At 34.8% G+C, this 23,183-nt stretch overlaps 1 protein-coding gene across 6 annotated transcripts in view; it reads left to right on the top strand.

Annotated features, from left to right (window-relative positions):
- The window catches only part of PHKB (phosphorylase kinase regulatory subunit beta), an 85,330-nt gene that overhangs the window by 9,642 nt on the left and 52,505 nt on the right, over positions 1-23,183 (top strand). For all 6 annotated transcript variants that reach the window (XM_087738395.1, XM_087738396.1, XM_087738400.1 and 3 more), the window contains 6 exons: positions 807-945; positions 3,821-3,920; positions 6,995-7,102; positions 9,083-9,163; positions 12,621-12,736; positions 19,678-19,741. In XM_087738395.1, the coding sequence (XP_087594521.1) occupies positions 807-945; positions 3,821-3,920; positions 6,995-7,102; positions 9,083-9,163; positions 12,621-12,736; positions 19,678-19,741 (608 nt within the window). The remainder of the gene's footprint in view (positions 1-806; positions 946-3,820; positions 3,921-6,994; positions 7,103-9,082; positions 9,164-12,620; positions 12,737-19,677; positions 19,742-23,183) is intronic.

Below are 23,183 nucleotides of genomic sequence, written 5' to 3'. Positions count from 1 at the left end.
TTACTTTTAATGCTTGGCAGCAGCAAATCTATGGTGGTGCTTGCTATTTATCTGTCAGGCACTTATGTTGCAAGCAGTCTGCTGCCTCAGTAAAAATTTACTAGTGGATTTATACTTCATTTTAGAATAATCTATATTGACTTTTTCCGGTAACATTTTATCAAAGTTCTTGTTATAACGTATTAAGTCACTGAAGAATATAATGCAAAAAGCCATAACCCCCTGTAATTTTCATTTAAAATACTTAATTTCTAATACATAGACAATAAAGAGGCTTTTTAAAATTGATGCTTGATAACATTCTGGAAAAAAATTGCTTTCTTGTCTTATAATGGACAGGTTATTGTTAGAAGGGTCATGTTCAAGGACATTAAGCCCAGTTTCAATCTTGTAGCATGCTGGTTATTATACAATTTTAGGAAAATAATTCACAAAATGCAAAATATTGAAGTACAAAAAGAAAGTAATTTTCAGTATTTTTCCTAATTCAGTAGCCCCTTTTTTTCATAAAAGGGAATTACTGGGTTGCATTGTAGAGATTCTGTATGGTGTGGATTGTACTAGAACAGAGCCATATAAATAGTTTTGAATATTGATTTTTTGTAAAAAGGTCTAATTTGACTGAAAAAACAACGTGACAAAATTTTTTTGGTGTGTCTTTCTCCTTACCTTTCTTTCTGTTCTGTTTTATATTGTGCATGCTCTAACAGGTTGTTCACATCTTGATTTATTCCTGAAAACGTGTGTTGAAACTGGAAGAAACATAAATGCTGTTAATACCATTTTTTCTTTTTTCCTTTTCCCAGTTAAGTCAACATTGCTGCTTCATCAAAGCCCAACCACAGGTCTGTTTCCTACAAAGACATATGGGGATAACCGAAAGGCAAAAGTACATGACAGTCTTTACTGTGCTGCATGTGCCTGGGCATTAGCCCTTGCTTACAGGTGAATAACTTCTAAACTCACATCTCTGCCATGTTACGTTCTTTGTTATGCAGTCCCCTGGGAATGTTTTAAAAGATGACCCTTTATCAAAAATAGTTTTGGAAACCCATTGAGATGGTACATGTTTCCAAATCTCAATAAAAATATTTATGTAGCTACTAGGTTAAAAAAAGTCACTCTACTTCTGGTAAGTAAACCTGTTTTCATATAATTTAATTGGTACCAATGTTCTGAAACAGAATTAATGCATGCTATTAAAAATAAAGGTTATTGTGGCAAACCGTACTCAAGGAATACTGCTCATTTTAAATGTAGTAGGAGAGTTCAGAGCAGAAACAGGCTTGTTGCAGGTAGTAGAAATCCATGTACTCGCAGGAGACTGAATCCTTGAATGCTGAGAAATGTATATTTGGGAAATAATAGTGACTGTCATCCTCGCTAGGTACAAAGGCTGGGCAGCCTCGGTTGTTAGCTCTTCTTATTTTCTGTTTCTTCCGTTTCCGCTGTTGACTCATTAGAGAAGTAGGTTAGGAATTTGTGTGGTGTAGTATGACCTTAAGAACTATGGAAGAGTTACCTCCCATAATGATTTATTCATAATTGCCTCTCCTTTAGGTCAAATAACTATGGAAGTTGCTTTCTGAGATTTAGTATTCCTTGTTTCCAATCTTGCTACCCCAGCCACCCAGGAAAACACAGAAGTGATGATAACTCAGATGCAGTGTGTTTATAAGAAAGAAGGTGGTGTGCAGATATTGAATAATTTACTCTTTTTAGGAATGAACTTCTGGTATTGAGGTAGTGATCACATTCTTGGACAAAATTCTACTATATTTTACAGAAGAAGGCCCAGAAATAATATGATGACCAACTGTTGAAGTAAAGATGATCAACTTAGCAGATAAAAAGTGTTGAGTTTCTTTTTTTGTTTCCATTTATTGCTTTAGATTCTATACCACTGACACCAAGCTGAAAAAAAGGTTATTAAGATTTGTTGTTACAAAATTGTGCTTTTTGAAAGAGAAGACATACAGAGCTCTGTGTTTATTTCTGGAGATGCTGTGCCTGAAATCTAATGGGTTTCAAAATTCTGAGAAACTAGCAAAAATTATAAGGAAAATAACATTCAGAATGTGTAATTATAAGGAAATTAGCATTCAGAATGTGTAATTACTTTCATTTGTCATATTGAAGTCTTTGCATCTTTCTTTGAATTCCTCTTTTTATTGGTGAAATAAAAGCATTTGAAAACAAAAAAATAGAAAAAAAAATTGAAGGAAGAATGAAGGGTGCAGGGGTGATTGTTTTGAATTTTGAGCAACTCGTAGAAGAGAGCATGGCGTAATGTTGCCTGAGTTATTCAGTCTTTAATTTCCAATATGTACCATCACAGAAGATGATATATGAAATTTGTTGCAGGTTGAAGGAAGGGCAAAGTGGCGAGATAAATAGTTTGTGTTACTTCCAGTTGTGCTCAGAACTGGGCTCTGAACTTCAGGTGCTGTGCAACAAATTTTCTTTGATGGGCAAAGGTTGATGATTGAAATTAAGTGAACGGCTAAAATCTGAAATGAGCCAAGCTACAAGACTCATGGGGAAGGCTGCGTGATCTACCGCATGCAAATTACTGTGCTTGGCTCATGCCAGTGTTACTGTTCACTTTCATAAAAGCTAAATTTCTTGAGAGCATGTTAAGAAAACAAACACTGCTGTTGTGAATAGAGGAAAAATGTTGTAACATGAAAACTTAAGAGATTTTACATGTGCTTCTTATTGCTCTTTGGCTTTATGATAAAGTTGAGAATAAATCCTACTGCTTAAAAAGTTCTTAACCTATTAATTTTGCATAATCTGGTTTTATTCCTTGTGGAGTTGCTTTCCTCCCCCCCCTTGTTTCAACTTTGTAATCGAAAGCAAGTTCATTTCTCATATCTAAGATTATTATTTAAATAGCGTGATTTCTGAATGTGTATGATTTTTGAAGTTATCACTACCTCCCTAATTTTCAGTGTAGGTAGCAGAACCTCAGCATAAACTACTTAACATGTTAAGTATGGTGGAAAAGGCTATGCTTTGTTTGCAGTGTAGTTATCATCCACTTAGCTGTAATCAAATTAGTAACAGTTATAAAGTGGTCTGAGAAATAGCAGTGAGCATATTATGCTGTTTTGCATATTGGTATCAGAGACATGTTGTTGTAAGTTACAAATATGTAAGAAAACATTATTTTCACCCTGAAAGGCTCAATCAAAAATTGAGAACTGGAAAAGAGAGAACACACAAATGCAGTGATCAAGGTTGTTTACACACGATACATTTCTTATAGTTAAAATAACTTGGCATTTGGTATTGTTTTTAATATATATTTAGTAATATAGTAATTGTGACTGTTGTTTGATTTCACGATATAAAAATACTAAGGTATCTTGAAACATTTCTGGCCATTTGGCTTAGTTAACTTTCAGACTCTTGTACACACAGCTGTAGTTTATCAACATCATCAGGAAAGTGACTGCTTGGTTATGGATGACAGGTGGTTTGTAGAGTTAAAAAGAAATGGCCTTCATGTTTTGGATCTCACAGAACACAGAACAGTGGCTTGCAGTGTTATAATATCAGCAAGGGTTTTTTCTTTTTAAATTTTGAAATAGGAGTGTTTGTGTGAATTGCAACATAAACTAAAAAAACACTTTTTTTTTTTTTAATTTAGGAAGGATGGGTAGGGCTATAAATATGTTGATATGAGTGTGGGCACCACTGTACAACAGTGTTAGTTAAATACTTAATATTCCAAAGCACTAATGTGTCCTTTTTTTCTTTTTTTCCCCCTCTAATGCGTTTCCAATTTGTTTTATGAGTTATCTCTCTTACCCAGGCGTATTGATGATGACAAAGGAAGGACTCATGAACTGGAGCATTCTGCTATAAAATGTATGAGAGGAATTCTCTACTGCTACATGCGTCAGGCCGATAAGGTAAAACACCGTGGTGTGGACACAAGCACGCGCTTAATTCTAAGGGATTAAAAGACACGAGCGTTTTGCAAAGTAAACTGCAGGGCATGCTTGAAACTTCTTTGGGTTCCTTTTGCAGTTATTTATCCCATTTAAACATTAGACCATTAGTAACTGGGGTTTTTTTGAAGTCTTTTTAATGCTTAAATGGAAAGATGTAGAATTTCTTTTAGCTAAGACTGGAGAGTTTTCTTTGTGCTGTTAACTTGGTTATTGTATTTGCAGTTGTTCTTACCTAGGTGATCCTTTTGATTATTTTGCTTGGGTTCTTCAGCAGCCACTTTCCAGTGTTCTTTGACTTAATGATGTAAATTCAGAAGGGCAGCAATCCAAAATGAATAAGGAAACAGGTTAATTTACTTATGTTATAATACAGCTGGTACATTCAGCCTGTAATCCTCTTGTGAGTATAACCTGAATATTCAGGGCTTTTCCTTATCAAAATTTAGATGTGGTGGATTAATTTTGCTTAGTGGTTAGCAGTAATTCTACAAGTAGTTAAATATTTATATTCCATGTGATTATTTGAAGTTTGTGTCACTGACTTTTAACTGTATTATTAAAAATAATACTCATGTTACCACATAGTTTCCATCACTTCCAAGCACACAAACTGAAATGTAAAGTCTGTAGGCATGCGATATCAGTAATAAAAAGCAAATCAGGTGTATTGCCAGTTGTATTTATGCTGACATGGTATATTTTTTTTCTCAGTTTTCTTAGTCTGTTTCTTCATAGTCTTACATCTTTAAATAATCTTGACCTAAATTGATCTTGTTATAGTTGAGCTGTTTTTCTCTTCGAAATGCAGTGGTTTGTTTTGAGGATGATCACTGCAGATATGAATAATGAGCATTAAATTAACACAGGTGTCACACTGCTGACATACTGATTGTTGGGTTTTGCCTTGATTGCTATAAATGCTTCTCTCTTCCTACAGTGTAGTAATAAGCAGTCTGAGGTACCGAACAGACATAAGTCAAATTGGACTTTATGCTGAGAGACTCTGTATGTGCTGGCCTCATGTCGAAGGAGAATATTTTTTAGTAATATGAATTATATATGCCCAAATGCTCAGGCGTGACTTGAATAGATGATGCTGCTTGTGACAAAAATTGCAGATGTTATATTCTATTGCTAATGAACATGTAAGTTATGACTGAAAATGTACTGAATGTGTTCCTGGACTAGACATGATAACTCCACAAAATAGTATTCACTTTCTTGCTTCTGGGGCACATGCTATATGCTATGTATGATTTGTTGGTGGAGAAGAATATCCCATGAAGATAAGGTCAGTGTTGAAAATGTTGTGAAATGTGGACCAGGTCCTGGCAATGATGGTTAGAAAATTGAAAAACTGTTCGTTGGAGAGCATAGCATGACTTGAGGAATTACGGAGAAGGATCTTCTTTTGTTACCTTCATTCTTGTCTTTGGGAGTTTGATTTCCTTTCTCTGCTCTATTGGCAGCTCTCTGACAGTCCAGATTGTTTTCTGAGATGGTTTTGTAAGGTAGCAGACATTGTATTTCATGACAAAAAAGGAATCAAAACTACTTTAAAATCACCATAGTTCTTATTTCACTCCTTTGTTGTTAACCACTTGTATTAGTAATTCATCTTATTGCATTCCATCTCCATCGTAAGAGCTTCTGTATCATAGAGGCTCATTCCGAGGTCCAATGACAGTGTCCATGAATAAAAAGTCACTTTAATCTGGGGTACTATTCTTCCTATCTATAATCTTTGTTTTCTTTTTAAGCTATCAACTTTTCCTTCCAGTATCTATAAACATTTCACTGTACATCTGAATGTCACCAACTGTGCTCACCAAAATAAATCTTTGTTTTCCCCATGTACTCTTTCATACTAGATATTCTCAGCTCTTGCAGCTTTTCATTTGTTACATGATCTACATGTGGCAATTTCTGAACACTTTTGTAGGTCTATAACCCAGAAGGCTTAAAATTATTATAATTATTATTAACAATAATTTCTTTTTTGTTTTAAAACCCTTGTCCCATTGTCAAATGCTACAACAATAATTATTCAATTTTATGGATCATTATTTATAAAAATTCTTAAAACTATTGTTCCCAACATAAGTTTGGGGCCCTTGCACTCCCGTAAGAGCTTTAAACTAGGAATGGTGAGGGAGAGAGACAGTGCTCAACAGTCAAGTGAGGAAGTGGTGGATGGGATGGGCAAGCAAAGGCCCTGGGGTGATGTGAACAGGAGGGACATGGCATTAACCGAAGTGGAATTGTCCCAAGCGTATGTGTGGAAGTAAGGAGGTACCTATGGGACAGCATTATGGAGAAGAAAGCTCTCATACCCTTTCTGGGAAATCAGCATGCTTGGGTGCCTCTCAGAAATGCCTGTACTCTAATGTGTGCAGCATGGGGAACAAAAAGGAGGAACTAGAAGTACGTGTGCAGCTCCAGGGCTGTGATCTCATGGAATCACAGAGGCATGGTAGGATAGCTCAAGTGACTGGAACACTGTGATGGGTGGATACAGACTCTTTAGGACAGGCCAGGAAGGTGAGGAGGGGAGTTGTCTCATATGTGAGAGTAGCTGAATGCATGGTACTCTGCTAGGGAAAGGTGGTGAGCCAGCTGAGAGCTTATGGGTCAGGATTCTGTATGTAGTACATTTTGGATCTGTGAATTCAGGGTAGGCGTGATATGCTTTGACATGCTTTCTGCGAAGTTTTCAGCACCAGTAAAATGAGGTGGTGTTGTCCAGGAGATGAAAGTGACTAAGCATCTGTAGCTATCTATTAACAGATCTTTCTTCTACCAAACCCAAAGAGGTTAGACAGATGGGTCAAATATTTGTATTCTTTAAGCGTATGTATAATTTAACTATGTATGAAATAGTTTCTGGTTAGTTTCGGGAACTGTTGTTTATAAGTCTTAGGTAGTGGTCATATCAAGAGATTTTGAAATACCTGAGTCATATAGTGAATTTGTGGTTGCCAAACATACTGAAATTATTGACTTTGATTTTGTGTTTTGCCTTTCACCTTTAGGTTCAGCAATTTAAGCAAGATCCCAAACCATCTGAATGTCTTCATTCTGTTTTCAGTGCACACACTGGAGATGAGGTCTTCTCCCATAAGGAATATGGTCACCTTCAGGTAAAAGATGCATGTGCCTGTAAATGAAAGTTTGGATGATTTTAAATAACGTTGTTATTGTCTCCATTCTTTCATGATGCACCTGTCTCAGTTTGTTTAGATTTGTGTTAGATGTGTTGTACTTGATAAAATTGAGATTCCTTCTGTATCTTTTGGTGAAGAAGACAGACTGTTTTGAAATATAATTCAGTGGTATGTTTTGGTCAGAAGGTACTGAAATAACTGTGCGATTTGTGGAGGTAGATGGTTGTTTATAAAGTTGCTTCTTTTTCAGATCAGCAGATGGCTGTCAATAAATAATCCTGCAAAAAAAATGTTGAAGTAGTCAATAAAGTGGAAGATTTAATGTAATCTTACATTGAATATTTTTTATTAACGTTCCCAGCTTAGTTTTCCATAAGTTGAGCAATTTTCATTCATAGTAAAGACTTAATGTACACTGTTAACAGCTTTGTCTAGTTACAAATTTGTTGTTCACTATTTTCTGTAGTGGTTCTAGTCAGATTCATTGCATGATTGACTGTTTTATTGTCTTTCATTTTCCAAAGCATTGATTTACTTTTTTTTTTTTCCCCTCCCCTCTTTACTTTCTTTCATGACCTTGTTCTTCTGCATTCCATAACTCTCTGTATTCTTTTTAGTTCAGAAATTGATAGTGAAATTATTCAGAAGTGGCAGTAGGTTGATAATTATTTAATTTCATGGTGACAACATCACTTAAATAGTTTGTACAGTAAATGTGTTGGATTCACGAAATATATGTTCTGAGAAAAATGATTTATGGAGTTATCCTAAGTTAGCATTTTGGACTTCTATGTGAAACTTCCTGAACATGCACATCTTTTATCTGCAGGAGGAAACAATCATTTTGGGAACTGGGGAGCACTGTTCAAAGTCTCTCTTTTTTTTTTTTTTTTTTTTTTTGTGGCAACTCAACCCTTCCCATAAACATGGATGCACATTCCCTTCTGTCATCAGCAAATCTCAAAGAATAGAGGGTTTTCAGCTCTGTGGAGACAACAGAAAACAGAGTAACTGAGGAGGTTCAGTTGGAAAGAATGGAATATGTTACATAGCTGGTCTGCCATTATTGCTGTACTTGGTGCTTTTCAGATTGTATTAAGAAACTGGAGTCAGTGGTCTTTAAACCTTTTGGAATTTTTAGAATTTGGACCTTATTCTTAATCTGCGATGTTTCAGATGAGGATCCAATTTTTTGGTCTAGATGGTTTCTCTGAATTTAATATACTGAGATTGTGGTTTTATAGCTCATTGAAGCAAGTTATTGTGATAAACTTATTTTCTCTATTGAAATTGTACAAATTCTCAATTATACTAGAATTCTGTGTAACAAAAGCAGTTGTCTGATTCATTAATAAAATGACGTTAGGATGCTCATCTGTACAGCTGCTGAAGGTAATTACTGTTAATAATAAATGCTACATACAGCTACAAAAGAAAACAGTTTTTCACAAATATAATCATATCTGAATGTTGTAATTGTAATTCTGTCAGATGATAATGCTAAAATTCCAGTTAGGAATAAAGTGATTTGCTTTTTAGATGTGCTGTGTACTATTCAATATGCTCCTTGCCTTCTTGGTGCTCTACTTGCTAATAAATTGTCATATATGTAAACGTGAAACAGCTTGTGACTAACGTGATTGCTTATGGGTCAAAGCAGCATGCCTAAGCAAAAAACATTTTAATCTCATAGTTTCAAATAATTTAAAAAATTATACTGCAGCAGAAGTTGTAGAGGACAATGCTTGTTTGTGGCATTTCTTCCTATTGATTGTTTCCACATCATTATATGTAGGATATTGGTATATTAGGATAATATTTTTGAAGAACCAAAACCATGTTATAGTGGGACTATCTTTGTTAGTGAGTAATATCACATTTAGCTTGTTTATGTTTATTGGAGTCAAATAAACGTAAAGTTAATTATAGTTTCCTTTCTGTCTTTAATTACTTCAGATAAATGCTGTGTCGTTATTTCTCCTCTATTTGGTTGAGATGATCTCTTCGGGGCTGCAGATTGTCTACAACACAGATGAGGTACAAATCGATTTCTGATGTTAGAACACATGCTGTATTAAGTTGTTTTTGGGTTTTTTTCTTAGTTTTATTTAATTGCCAACTGTAAAATAACTGTTCTGGAAATATGCTGCAGATATTCTTCACTTTTAATGGAAGTCAGAAAAGATAAATGGAAGGAATGGATAGTGAAATAAATTAATAGCTATTAAAGTGTTAGATATGCAAAGAGTGAATGTAACATGACATTGAAAACTTTTATAGTTCCCTGCTATTTCTGAAAGGTACAAGGTCAAGAATTAAAAGGTCTGTTAGGACAGTTAACTTCTAGTTATGTTGTTCTCACTTTTCACCTTATTTCAAACTGTCAGTCAGTGCATGCTGTCCAGTGGAATTTCAGTATAATAAATAATAGGGTTAATTTTCTGGAAAGCTGAAGGGCTTTCTTCAAATACATATGAACCTATGGGTATTGAGAAGTTTTGCTGTATCTTTAATTGAAAATAAAACAATTTTATATCATGGTAAGAGATGTTTGTAAGATTGTTAACTGTTCTGTAAATAAGATTATAATAGCCACCATGGTCTTGACTTGAGGACAAGTCATGTCAGGACAACCTGCTGTCCTGCTCTAAAATGAGGTTATGTTTTGAGACAGGAATGGAAAGCACAGATTTATATATATTTTTTTTTTCCTAATTTTCTTAATCTGGATTTGTTTAAATTTACTCTGGTCTGTTTAATAGTCACTGCTGGATTGCCTTAAAAAGCTTAAATGCACTTACAGTACTGCTATTTTAAAAAAAAAGGGAGATTTTTTCAGTAATAGTGTATTTGCGTTATATTTCTAAAACGTACATCTTCATTAATGTTTTTTCTTTAGATAATGAGAAAACTAAGTGATGCAACTTGTCTCCTTTCTCGGTTACTTAGATCATATGATAGGTCTGTGTTATTTTCTCTGAATTGCCTTTATGTCTGTGAGGAGGCAAATGTATATAATTATGTATTTACTTATCTTGACTTATAATTTATATTATCCTCCAGATGTTTGCATTTAATTACAGAATCTGCAGAAAAAGTGCATGTGTAGAGACTCTCCAGTCAGTGGATATTCTCCACTTCAATGTCAGGATGTAGTTTTCATTGCAACCATACCCTAGAAATCTGTGGACTGTGGAGATTTATACTATGTTAACACAGACCTGTACATTCTGTTACTCTCTGTATAGCTTCAACAACTGAATAGATTCTCAGATCTTATTAATGCCACGTAATTGTGGTATTTCCAAGTTTTCCTGTGTGTCTAGATAATATTCAGCATAGTGGCACTGGCAGCACCGTGGATGTGGCAATCTGCTACCCAAACATCAAGTTGCATATTTCTTTCCAATGATATCATTGCACAATGTGTTTATCTCTTTCCTTTAGTAGAGAGAGGGTTTTGAACCAGTGCTAGCGCAGTGGAAGGTGCTGGCAGATGGTTGATATTTGGCAAGCTGTCTGCATGAATATGTCTCTACACAGAACTCTTGGCTTAGGAGGCAATCATTGTATACTAGGCTGCGTGATGTTAGGCATGGCAGCTGTCAATGAGTTACCCTCTAGTTGCATCTGTTTGCAGTTGAAAAATTAATTTAATCGCATCTTTGCATGCATAACAAAGAGAACAGTATATGATTGTGCAAGTGAATGAATTTGAGAGCAGTTATCTACACATAAAACAGAGTAACACTAGTATTTGCAGTCACCCATGCTGCATGTGTATTCTTTAATATACCTTGCTCTCCACATGCTTGAATTCTGGATAGGTAAGCTTAACACACACAATCCATAATTTCTGTAAGCGCTTTAGCATTGACTTGGTTATAGCATTTACATGCCCATGATATGAATGATTGCTCTCTGAAGATTTTGGTTTGCAACCAGTTATCTGCTGCCTTTTTTCTGTAAATCTGCTGTTTGGAAACACTTAGTTTCATAAAATAGCTGTAATTAACCATTTGTTCTCGTGTTCTGAACACATCACTGGTAGAATGCCATCAGTAAGGTTATATATTTCTGTGTGGTGCTCTTTGCTTCTTCATTTAGCTAATGCATCTCAATTTCAGCTAATGATAGAAAGAGGAGAAGCCACACTCTTAATCACTGGGTGTTCTAGCTTCATTCAGAGCAAATTCAATTTAATACAACCAAATGCTAAATTACAGGAATGAATAATACCGGGCATATCTAAAGAGTAGGACAGTCTGTTTCCTTGAAAGTACTAGCTGTGAAAAGATTGAGTGTATAGATAATTGTACATGAGCACCCCATAGCAAAATTTTAGCAGAGACATGTATAGAGAGACAAGTATAGAATTATATGTATCGCTGGTGGACTGGTATTAGCATAAAGAGTGTATCTGAAATAGTAATTTTTTTTTTAAGATTTAAAGAAAAATTGAGAGAAAAAGATAAAACAGATATGCACGTAAATTAAAATGGAAGCAAATATCTGTTAGTAAAAGATTTGGTTTTTATCTCATAGCTCATAAAAGAAAATATCACTTGACTGTATTAAAGTGAATCCTTCTCTGTAGTTCCCCAATACGGTTGTGTTTGTAGCCATTGCAATAGTCTTTTCCCACAGAATCCCCTAGAATAATTTGGATGGGAGGGGATGAAATCTCTGCTTTGGTGGATGAACCAGTGTAAATCTTGTGTTTGTGGTTAAAGTTCCTGTAAGTTCTAATCTGTGGACTCTCTGAGGTGAACTGTAAAATTTATCATCAATTTAACTTTTTTACAATCGAGCAACTCCGACTTACACTGTTGAAAGACAGTGTAAATGAGGAGAAAGTATCTGCTTCAAGAAGTCCCTGGCTATAGTTAAATATCCTTAAAATACCTTAAATACCTTAAAATACCCTTAAATACCTTAGTATTCAGTTGAAACATGTTGATCCAAGAGATTTTAATTATAATAAATTGGTTCAGAGTTTTATTTGTGTTTATGAAAAAGTGTGTTTGAAAGTATGTATTATTTGGAGCTAATATAATAAAACTTTGACATATCAATTATCTTAAAAAGAATTAAGAAATAGTACCAAGATTTCTGTGTCCTAATCTTGTACGATTTAAATTCTTTTGCTCTCTGATGTTGTTTTTATGACAAATCATTTTTAAAAGATCAAAATACCACCTTTTTTGAGCTCTTCAAATATGTGTCTTGAATATGAAATAATTTCTGTCTCTGGCTTTGTAGGGACTTTTGTGTAAATCACATCATCACCTAATTTGGGACAGATTAAAAACTGGTTTTAAAGAGAATGTCTGAACTTGGGAACATCACTTTCTGGGGGGAAAAAAAGGATGGAAGGCACAATTATGATGGCTGAGGAAAAACAATGTTGACTTTTTGAAAAAATGAACAAAAGAAAATATGCTTGCATTTTCCTTCAGTCACTTTTCTTTCTTTCTTTCTTTCTATCCTATAGGTGTCCTTCATTCAAAATCTTGTGTTTTGCGTGGAAAGAGCCTATCGTGTACCAGATTTTGGTGTCTGGGAGAGAGGAAGTAAATACAACAATGGCAGTCCAGAGCTGCATTCAAGGTAGGTGAGCAAATGTAGCTCTTTCAGTCAAAGCACATAAATGTGATATGAATAAAAAGAATTCATGGGATGAGTTAAAAATAATAATGCATTAAAATACTGTTTGAACTAAATTAAGGTTGGTTCTCTAAAGACTAAGAGATGTATTTTGGGAAAGTGTGGAGCATAATTTCATCATCATATGCATGCTGAAATAACCACATAGATGCTTAGCTATTTGAGTATTCCAATTCCAATAATTACGTGCAGCTGCATGCATATAATTCTGAAAATCGTGTTCAGAACAGTTCAGAATCTTGAGGCATGTGCAGTAGATTGGATTTACAAAAATGTTTAGGAATATCCTGATTTAAGAAGGTGTTGAATCGTGAATCTAGATTTGCTTATCTCCACCATGCTGGGAGGAAGATGCTCGACACTGTGGAGGATAGCCTAGAGCACAAATACTTTTCCAGGTTCTTCAGATGCTACAAGTAACTGGGTGTTCTGACCCCTGTCCCATGAGACAGTTAGGAATGTTTTTAATATTTTGATATTAGAGTGGTCCAGTTCACTTCAGTGGAATTGCTCACATGCTGTCTATCTTGAAGGATCAAATCTGTAATCTGACAACTTGGTTTTTCTAGCATTACTATTGTTTTCTTCACTTTTTGACTTCTGAGGTTTTATTAATCATAAAAATGGCTATAGCTTGGATATCTTAGGATTTTTAAAGTATCATTGATAATCATAATTGTCATGGGCTTGCAAATAATACACGTGTTTCTTCCACTCTTTGATGTTGCCAAATGAATCTGTGTTCTCATTTCAGAATGCAATAATTTTTCTTAGTTCACATACAGACATGTATTTTAAGCTATAGATATAATTACATGTCCTGGCAGCAAAACAATTAATTTAGGTATGGTTTTTTCAGGGCTTTTGTAGAGCTTTAGTACCAGTATGAGAACTGAAAACTCCACGTTGTTGTTGTTACATAATCTGCTTTATTAGTTTGTTGGGTTTTTTCCTTCCTTCTATGTCTGTAAATTGTCAAATGCCAGATTACATGAGTGTTCGCTTAGAGAATCATATAATGCCTTCTGCATCTCACCTTGTACAAATTCGCAAAAGGAACACTGAAACTCCTGTGTCTGCTGTTGTTTGCAGCATTCTGGTTATTCAGTATGTGAATTTCCTCCAGGGAAAACTGAACATCTTTTAACCAGATGGAAATGGGTGTGTTGTCTTGTCTTAATCTAGACTGACATTTATAGGTTGTTTTCTCTAAGGGTGAAGTTTTATAAGATGGACTGAGCCAATCTAACAGATCATTGAGCTGGCACAAAAGGGAGTACGGAGCTCAGTCCTAATTTAAGAAGTAGACTTTGGTTATCAGAAACAGGTATTGCCCCTATTTATCTTTCCTTGTGTGCATGTTGATACCCTGCTTCACTGTAGGAAGTCAGTAGATGATTTCCCTTGTTCTCATAAATCAGAAAAAATGGAAGAGGAACATGCATCAAGAGATGTATTTAGATATTATTGAGGAAAGCCCTGGGTACACTAAAATATTCTCTACACTTTGTTATGCTTCTGTTGTAGTGTATCTACCTAAGGGAGCTCTAAAAATTTTTTTAAAAAATTCGAGAAGTGATTATAAGTAATCAGGGCTAGTCACATGAATGATATATGTCTGTCTGCAGTGATTACGGACTCCAAACCAGTCGCTTAACTTTCAGTATTAAGTATGCTGTACTCCTGGCAGTTAAAACTCACACTGCAAGTCTACATTGAGTGTGTGTTTGTTTTCAGAATTAGAAGTTAATTCTTGTCTTTTATTGAAAGAGGCTTTCTTTTTAAAGAAGATATTATATAATATGAAGTCCGTGAATAATAACTGCAAATTATGGCCTGTATTAGAAGATGCAGATATTTTAAGTCTTTACACAGTCTTGGTATTCTATCTTAGTACAGTTCAAAACACTTCTAATACATGATAAATAGCGAAACACTCTGTGGACCCGGTCTTCATTGATGTATGCAAATTGATGTCTTTTACTGGTTCAAAGGCAAGATTTGTAACGGCTTTTATTATAGCGTGATCGCCTTCCCATACGGCTGAACTTCTGAAAAATTAATTTGTCCTGTAGCCATTTGACCAAGCTGTTCTCCAGGCATTTGCTGAGTACCTCTGCAAAATGTCTTTGACATCTCCCATATGTACTGTGAGAATAATGAAGTTGCCGAAGTGCAGTGTCTTCATATTCCAAATCTAAGACTGTAGAGCCTCAATCTTGCTCTTCTCTGTAGTGTAGGTATTATATTGCTATAGTGCTGTCCTTCCTTGTTCTATTTTTGTTTTGTCTAGTTATGAAATTACTATTATTGTTGTGTGATTTTTTGTTTTGTTTTGTTGTTTGAGGTTTTTTTAGCATCCTTTGTGGTGTTTGATGTTCCAGTTGAGCTGCACAGTTCTTGGATGGAGGCAAGAAACTGTGAATGGGAGGAGGATTAAGGATGTTTTCATTAGCAGTTGCTAAGAATCTGCAAATTTTAGTGTTTGCCCTCAGGTATTTTACTGAGAGGGTAGATCTAACAAGTAAAAGTTACTGGGAATTATGAATGTTTAAGTGAATTTACTAATGCTTTTTTAGCAAGATGGAAGTATAATTCCTGTAGGTTAGTCTCAGCTTCCCCTGCCCCAAACGTGGATCGAGGTCAAATGTTACCCATAGTGTTAGGATGGCAAGACTGTGCTTGATAATCCACGGCAAATCACAATAATCGACAGCTACAGTAAGGTTGACATATTGCACCTGGGGAGGTTCGGTATGGACATTAAGAAAAAACCTTTTCATTTGAAGCGCAGTGAAGCACTAGAGCAGGATACTCAAAAGAAGTTATGGAATCCCCTCCTGTCAGTTACCCATGAAATTTCTAGTAATCGAAGTGGTACTTGTGTATATGGTGAAGGGAATGCTTGAATATACCATTGTAATGTGAAGAAATACTACATGGTGGGGGAAAGAAAGCAATATTTTAATGTTGAGACATTTATATTTTCATTTGCAAGTAATATTTGTGAGAGTACTGAAGTCTGCAGGGGCTTTGAGTAACCAGAGGTTAAAAAAAAAATACCGATCAATTACAGTAAGTATTATTCTTATTGTAGAATAATGACTGAGTATGTAAAATAGAAATGGTTTCAAGGAAGGAATCCATATTTGTCTTAGATTTTTTTTTTTCAAGCAGTATCACCCTATTTTGTAGATAGAGTGAGTAGTTTTACATTATCTGAATACCAGTGGTTGTTGCTGTTGAACAACGGTTACTTCTCTACCTTTTGTCAGTAACTTTTTTCCCCGCTCTGAAAATATCTGACTGTTGGTATTAGACATGTTATTTGGAAGGGAAGAGAAGAGTATGAGATTTTAACGTGTGATACAGATTTCAGGGTGTGGGATTTCTCTGATTTTCATTTTCTATGTATGTAGTTTGATAATAATGCTTAACTCCTATGAAAAGTTCTGTTCTGAGTCACCAAGCCAATTAGTTTGATCAGTTGCTGGGTGATAATTAAAATAGAGCAGTTGTTAGAACAATTACATTTTTGTTTAGATATTTGAAACAAACCCAGAAAAATAATTATATTTACAACACTTCTGAGTTCAGTTTATTCCTTCATCACATTGTCCAGTACCAAAAGCTTTCATCAGCAGAAGATACCGAAACTCAGGGGTTTCACCACTGTTTGATGGCAGCATCTCAGAGCAGAACGTAGTTAACCTAATCAGCTTTCTCTTGTTGAACCAATTAGAACTAAATCCCATGCGTACTATTTCTGGCAATGTTTCAGAAAGAAAGATGGAGGTTTATAACCTGTTGATAATAGTTAAAAAGAATGATGGAGTCTGAAATCAGTGTCTAAAGTACTTCTAATATTAAAACCAACCCAGGTAAAACAGTACTTAAAGTAAACGCATTCTATAACTCTGCACTGAATTTTTAAAATTATTTTCAATATTGTCTGTGTAATCATAATCTGCTCCCATCTTTAAAATACGGATTAGGTAGTAAACATTTGAAATTCAGTATTTTACATGAGTAAATAGTACAAATCAGTTTATTTACAGGAAGGTAAAAAGTTTGCTCTCATCCCAAAATGCCGCATAGAGTATAGAAGAATTAAGGTTAAAGCACAGTCCCTGTTTGCAGTTTTCTGACAGTTTGGTTGCTGTAAGTTTTTTGGGCCGGATAGCGCAGTTATTTGTCAGTACTTTCACAACTCCTCTTACACAGAAGTTGGGGATTATTAGTGATTCTTTTCTGAATATTTTTTCTAACTCAGTGTTACTTCATTAATTATTTTTATAAACAAAATATCTAGGGCTGTCCTGTTCAGCAAGTACGTATTCTTAACTGTTGTTAATTTTACTATTTCCCTGCAAGTGGAGTGCAGCCCTCAGACTCTTATGGATACTTTAATTTTTCATAGTCATGACTGTCTCTCTGTCAGTGTTCTCATGTTATCGGGGCACACGGGTCCTCTGATAAACTTTTTATTTTTCTCATTCCTTGTTTGGCAGTACTGCGTAATTTTTATCCCAAGCAAAAGATGGCAAGGAAAAGGAACGTGTGGTTGGCTGAGTGGATCATCAGTTTTGGAGAAAAAGGAATATAAACTTTTAACTCCTTTTTTTTTTTTTTTTTTGTCCTTTTTTTAAAAAAAAGAGAGTATTTCAAGGAATTACTGTGCTAATAAACTAACTGTTAAATTAATTAGTATAGTCTGTTTTCGCCAGACTTCTCCCAGTTCTTAAAAATTCAGACTTTTCAAGCATCTATATATAGCAGTGTAGATGTTTAAGAGTTCTTTTTTTGTTTCGTTTTTGTGGGGTTTTTTGTTTGTGTTGTGTGTGTGTGTGTTTAGTTTGGTTTGGTTTTTCTCCAAATTGTGTATTGTGGCCAGTCGGAAGAAAGGCGGTAGCTGCATGTAAATGGTTGTTAGCTGAGGACAGCGTCAACAACTTCCTCTCCCTTAGAGGGAAAGGCTTTACGGAAAGATGAACCTTTCAGTTCTTCTTTCCACTGATTTTTATCTTCCTAAGGTTGGAGGCTTTCTTCCTGCAGTGTTGATCTATGTCCTCGTACTATATTCTGTCACTTTTGTTTACCCTTACAGTCTTTTTTTAACTCTGAGTCTTTTGTCATGTCAGCCTGATTCATTCTGCTTTTTCCTTTTTCAGTCTTTTGCTACATGTCTTCAGATTTGTTAACTTTTAAAGATAACAAGGTAGACTTCTATATGTTCCTGTTATTCTGCTGTCTTCCTTTTCTATTGTCTCATTTATTGTCGTTTTTTGACTAAAAATATTTCAAATTATTTGTAAGCTACTTGGAAAGCAGAGCGGAATGGGCAGTTAGGGAGAAAGATGAAACTTGATTCTGAAGGAGGAGCTTCAAAACCAGGACAGACATTTAGGGAGAGCACATGGGGTGTCACTGAAGTCAATAAATCATTGTTGTAGTTTGTATAGAAACGAAGCAGAGACAAATAAAGATGCATGGGTCAGAGGCACTGTAGTTGAGTGGTTTAAAGTTTTAGTTTTATGAATAGAATTGGAAGAATTACACTAGGCTTTGTTTTGTGGGATGCTCTGAATCTGTTTTACCAGATAGCCTAAGAGAATGTAAAAGGTGTTTGTTTTTTTAGCTAGACTTCTGTAGTATTTGTAGTACCTATACTTTTATGTGACCACTTAGTAAGCAGTCCAAAGTCCTTTCCCTGCTTTGAATGCTTATATTCAATAGTAGAACTGTCAGAAATCTGGTAGCGTTATATATGTTACACTTTTAAACTCTAGCAGTGTTGGGAACTAGCTTGTTTAATATCTTACTTTTTGATGCCCTGTGACCTTAACATCTAGAATTTTGTAATGAATGTGCAAAAATTTAGCATTTTATGTGTATGTTAATGCTTTAGCTCTTTATTGTAGTTGAGTGAACACATGTGAAGTTGGCCTATCTATAATTATGTATTCTTTAAAACAATATTTCAAAATTCTACCCTTTTGTCATACTTCAAATTTCATATGAACCTGTCAAATGCATGTAGAGTTCAATTAGCTTATCTTGAGCTTTTCTTTAAAAAAAAAATCATCAAAAGTGTGTGTGCATTGAGGGGGAATGCTTGTTATCTTTTTTTTTTTTTAAGACTACATTTTTTAAAATGAAACAGCCTTGTAAAAGTCTTCCTGTATATATTTTTATGTGTACTGTGTAATTTTCACGATCAGTAATAAATTATATTTTAGTATATAATTTGATTTAAAAATTATACAATGATTAGTGATTTTAGTAGATACAACTAGTGCTTAATACCTTTAAACATGAACTTGCTAACTTGAAAGCTTGTTGGTAGTATTTGTGGGTCTTGTTTTCTTCGTGATGGATAGTAGTCATGGAGTAAGTGACATAAAAGACCTTTCACTATATGGTTGACGTCAGAAAATCCTCCTTTTCTGAATCCAGATTGATGAGTTCTTTTACTACATTGAAAGCTAGTCAGAAATCAGTCTTTTATAGTTTAATGCTTGAGAGCTGGGTTGAAAAATTGTGCTGAAGTAAATCCTCTGTTAATACACTATTAGCAAGACCTTGAAATACATAATGCCAGATGTCTAGTAGCAAGGTGAGAGCAGTAGTGCTTTTTCCAGATGGTCTCTGACATTTGAAGACAAATAAAAATGCTGAAAAGTATTTTTAAATAAAACAACCAAAAATCCACCATAAAACAACCCCAAATTTGCCGCGTCATCATTTTATTAACATAAGGTTAAGCACAAAATTCAAATCAAGAAAAGATCATGGCTCTGAAAGGTGTCAAATGTGTCAAATTTTAGTCTGGGCTTGAATTATGATACCTCTGTTTTTTTGTTGTTGTTTTGTTTTTTCCTCAGCTCCGTGGGGCTGGCAAAAGCAGCTTTAGAAGCAATTAATGGCTTCAATCTCTTTGGAAATCAGGTAATAAAAATGTTTGTTTTCTGTCCTTTTTTTTAGCAGCAATGATTTACACTGTGGATCAGAGGATATTTAGAAATATCTAGCACAGTTTGTTAGATTCTGGTTTCTAAAAAAGTTAGTTTGCAAACTGATTGATCCTGTTTCAGGTACAGAATTCATCTGATAAAAAATCATTAGTGCCCTTACTATCAAGAATTACTTCTTTTTCTTTAAAAAGAGCCAACCAAACAAAAAAACTCACAAACTAAAATGATTGCAGGTTATTCTGAAAAAGGACTTGGTTGCCAAAAACGTTTTTCTTTCAGAATTTTGTCTCTTGATTATAATGCAGTATACCTCTACCTTCTGTCTTCTTCCTTCATGTGACTTTTGATCAACACTTTAAACAAGCTACTTGTACATAATCCACTGTTTTATTGGTTTTTAATTTCAATATGTTGCATAGTGGTAAAAATCTTTTCTTTTCCCATCTTCTCACATGGCTTGCATCAACTAAGAAAGCAAACCTTTTCTTAGATTTTTATCTCTGACTTTTATTCCCCTTCTAGGTGCATCTTTTTTTAGGTGTTATACCTACAGTAGTCTATAGCTAAAATAAAAGAATGCTCTTCCAGATTAATGGTCTAGAACATTTACAAATCGAAGAGATCTGCCATTGTCAAGCTATTGGTGTTATTAATGAATGGAAATGAAGGGTAGGAGTGCAGCTAAAAAGAAAGTTGGATAGCACCAAGTGTGTGTAGAAATACTTACAAAACTTGCTGGTGAGTTTTGTCTGTAAGTTGTGTGGAAGGGAGGATAGGCTGGTCAAGCCACAAAGGGGTGAGCTCGGTACACGAAGTAAAGCTTTCCATATTGCACTGTTTTCTTGGAAGCTTTCATCCTTTTTGACTTGTAACTGATGGACCTTGCTCACATGCCCAAATGTCTGTGTTTCATAAGAAGTAAACATTAATCAATGAAACGTGCTTTATCTCTTCTTAGGGTTGAGTAACATTCGAAACTTAGTTTAAAAAAATGACATGGATTTACATGAGTGGCTTATTTTTATACTTATATATTATTTTCTGCAGTTAGGCAGTATATGATCCCTTTGACTTTTAATAATTTTATATTGTGACCTTAACTTGAAGTACTATTTGTATATTTTTTGAGTAAAGTTTCTGTATATTCTTGCGGGCTTCAAGATAGGATTTTTATTGTGATTTTTTTTTTTTCTCTTTCTGTGATACCTGTGCTCTCCTTTTGTCTTGTAAGTCAGATGGAGCTGACTTTGAGTGTGATACTTGTCTGTTTCAAATATACAACTTTAGGAAACTTGGTTAAATGCACCAGTTTGCCATAAAGAAAATAGTACAAAGGAGAGAAGATATAAAGGGTAACATGGTAAATGGTGAATAAGGGGAATTTTCAGGTACTTTTTGTGTGAGCTAATGAGTATAAGCTAGGTCAACTGTAAAAGTGTGACTGGGAGACAGTCCAAATTATGTTCCAAGTTCCTTTCTGTACTGCTTGATTTATTAAAACATTCTTAGTTATTTGTGTCTCCATTTTTCTATTGGTAAAATGGAAGGTATGGATCGGAACAGTCATATAAAATAATTATTGGCACTACTGGACAAAACGTTCTCCCTTATAGTTTATTCACATAAAAACAACTGTTAAACTAAAACTTCTTAGAGCTGTTCAGGTACCTGGGATGAAAAATGTAAGTTACAATTTGTTTTAAATAGTGAGCAACTGACGTAAAAGTACAATCCACTAAACAATCTTATCTATTGATGAAAAGCTATACCGCTTACTATTGTTAGACCCTTCTTTATCTTATGGCCTAAAACAGGAGATCCTCCTAAACAAGGATTTCTGACTCTCTAGACTCAGGCACCCATTAAAGTTTTTGTGGCTGTCTATTCATGGTGGGCTCTTTTGGCTGTGGAAGTTTTTTGTGGGTTTGGGGTGGGTTTTTTGCATCTGTATAGCTGTGCTAGTACTGTAGTACAATACACTTGTTCTGTTTAGAATCCACTCCTCAGGAAATATTGATGACTGCTGATGAGTGGAGAAGTATGAAAGTGCTCTTTGCGCAAACACAAGTACACTGTTTCAAAAAGACTTAGCCATTTGGTCTAGTTTTGGTTTACTTTACATACATTTTAAAAACTAATGTTATGCGTTAAGAACGAGGAGCTAGTAAGGATCTTAAAGATCAGACATTATACACACATTGTCAGTATTTCAGAAATCTACAGTCTTTACCTTCCCAACAGTCTTGAGCACCAGTAAATGCGTCTGCTGGGGTTTTTTTCAAATGATTTTTTACTGAATTCTGAAATGGATGAATAAATTGCTGAAGCAAAACCAGTTTAAATGCTTTGAGAGCTTATTTCCAAGATACTTAGCATAAACGGAAACCATTTTGACCTTCAGTCTGCAGTGGAGTTTGCCTTTGTGCTTAGCTCCAGCTGTGTTCCAATCGCTTTGAGAAATCCTGCTGAGCCCCTCAAGAGGAACTTATTTGCACATGCAACTACACCAGTGCAACCTGCATAAATCATTGCTGGGGACAGCAGACTGCTCAGCCTTTCCGTGCAGATTTTTCCACTCACGCTGTGGATGCTGGAAGAGACTAATAAATACAAATATGTAGTATTGTAGCTGTGCTCTCGCACATGCATGTGTGTTATATAAAATCTTTGAGTATACCATGATAGGGCAGTTTCCCTGTGCTTTCATGGATGCACCCAGAGAAGACAAAATAAAGGTCACTTATTGTTGACATTCACATTAAACTGTTCCTTCCCTCCCTCCCTGGATTCTAGAAAACCTTACAAAAGAATGTATTTCTGTAAGAAATCATACTACTTTTTGTTCTGTAACAAAGCACTGCTTAACTGATGTTCAGATAGTTTTAATGCATCCTTTGCTATACTTTCTAGGTGACAGATAATATAAAGAACAATTATGAATTGAAAAATGATTGGCTTTTTGTTTAATCTGAATTTTACATGCTTTAATGTAAAAAGGAGTACATTCATGGTTTTTAAATGATGTTCATTTTCATCTCCATCATACCAGAAGTATTTCATAAAAAGTGGGAGTTAGAAAAATACAGGCAAGCTGTAGTCCTAATGTTCCCTCACTAAAAGATTTATTTACACATTGAGAAGAGAATTTTTAATATAACAGATAAGCTATTTAGTTTCTCATTATTTTGCTTTATATCCTATGCTAAATTTCTTAAATTTATTCCCAATGTATTTTATATGTCTGAAACAATAGTTGTAAATCTATATGAAATAGTTCATATGTATGACATTGGCATAAGAATCCTGTTATAATCCTTAACTGTGCATTGATTGTAGCCAGATCCTGAAATCACTGTATCATCCGAAGTTCTGCTGAAGTTTGTATGGAAGAACCGTAAAAGTTCTGTGGGGTTTTT

This window comes from Nipponia nippon, unplaced genomic scaffold, assembly GCF_047370975.1.
Source record: "Nipponia nippon isolate SJK-2023a ecotype South Korea unplaced genomic scaffold, ASM4737097v1 scaffold_7, whole genome shotgun sequence".
In the NCBI taxonomy this organism is placed as follows: Eukaryota; Metazoa; Chordata; class Aves; order Pelecaniformes; family Threskiornithidae; genus Nipponia; species Nipponia nippon.
The sequence above is the reverse complement of the archived record's forward strand: the minus strand, read 5'-3'. Positions and strand labels throughout refer to the sequence as shown.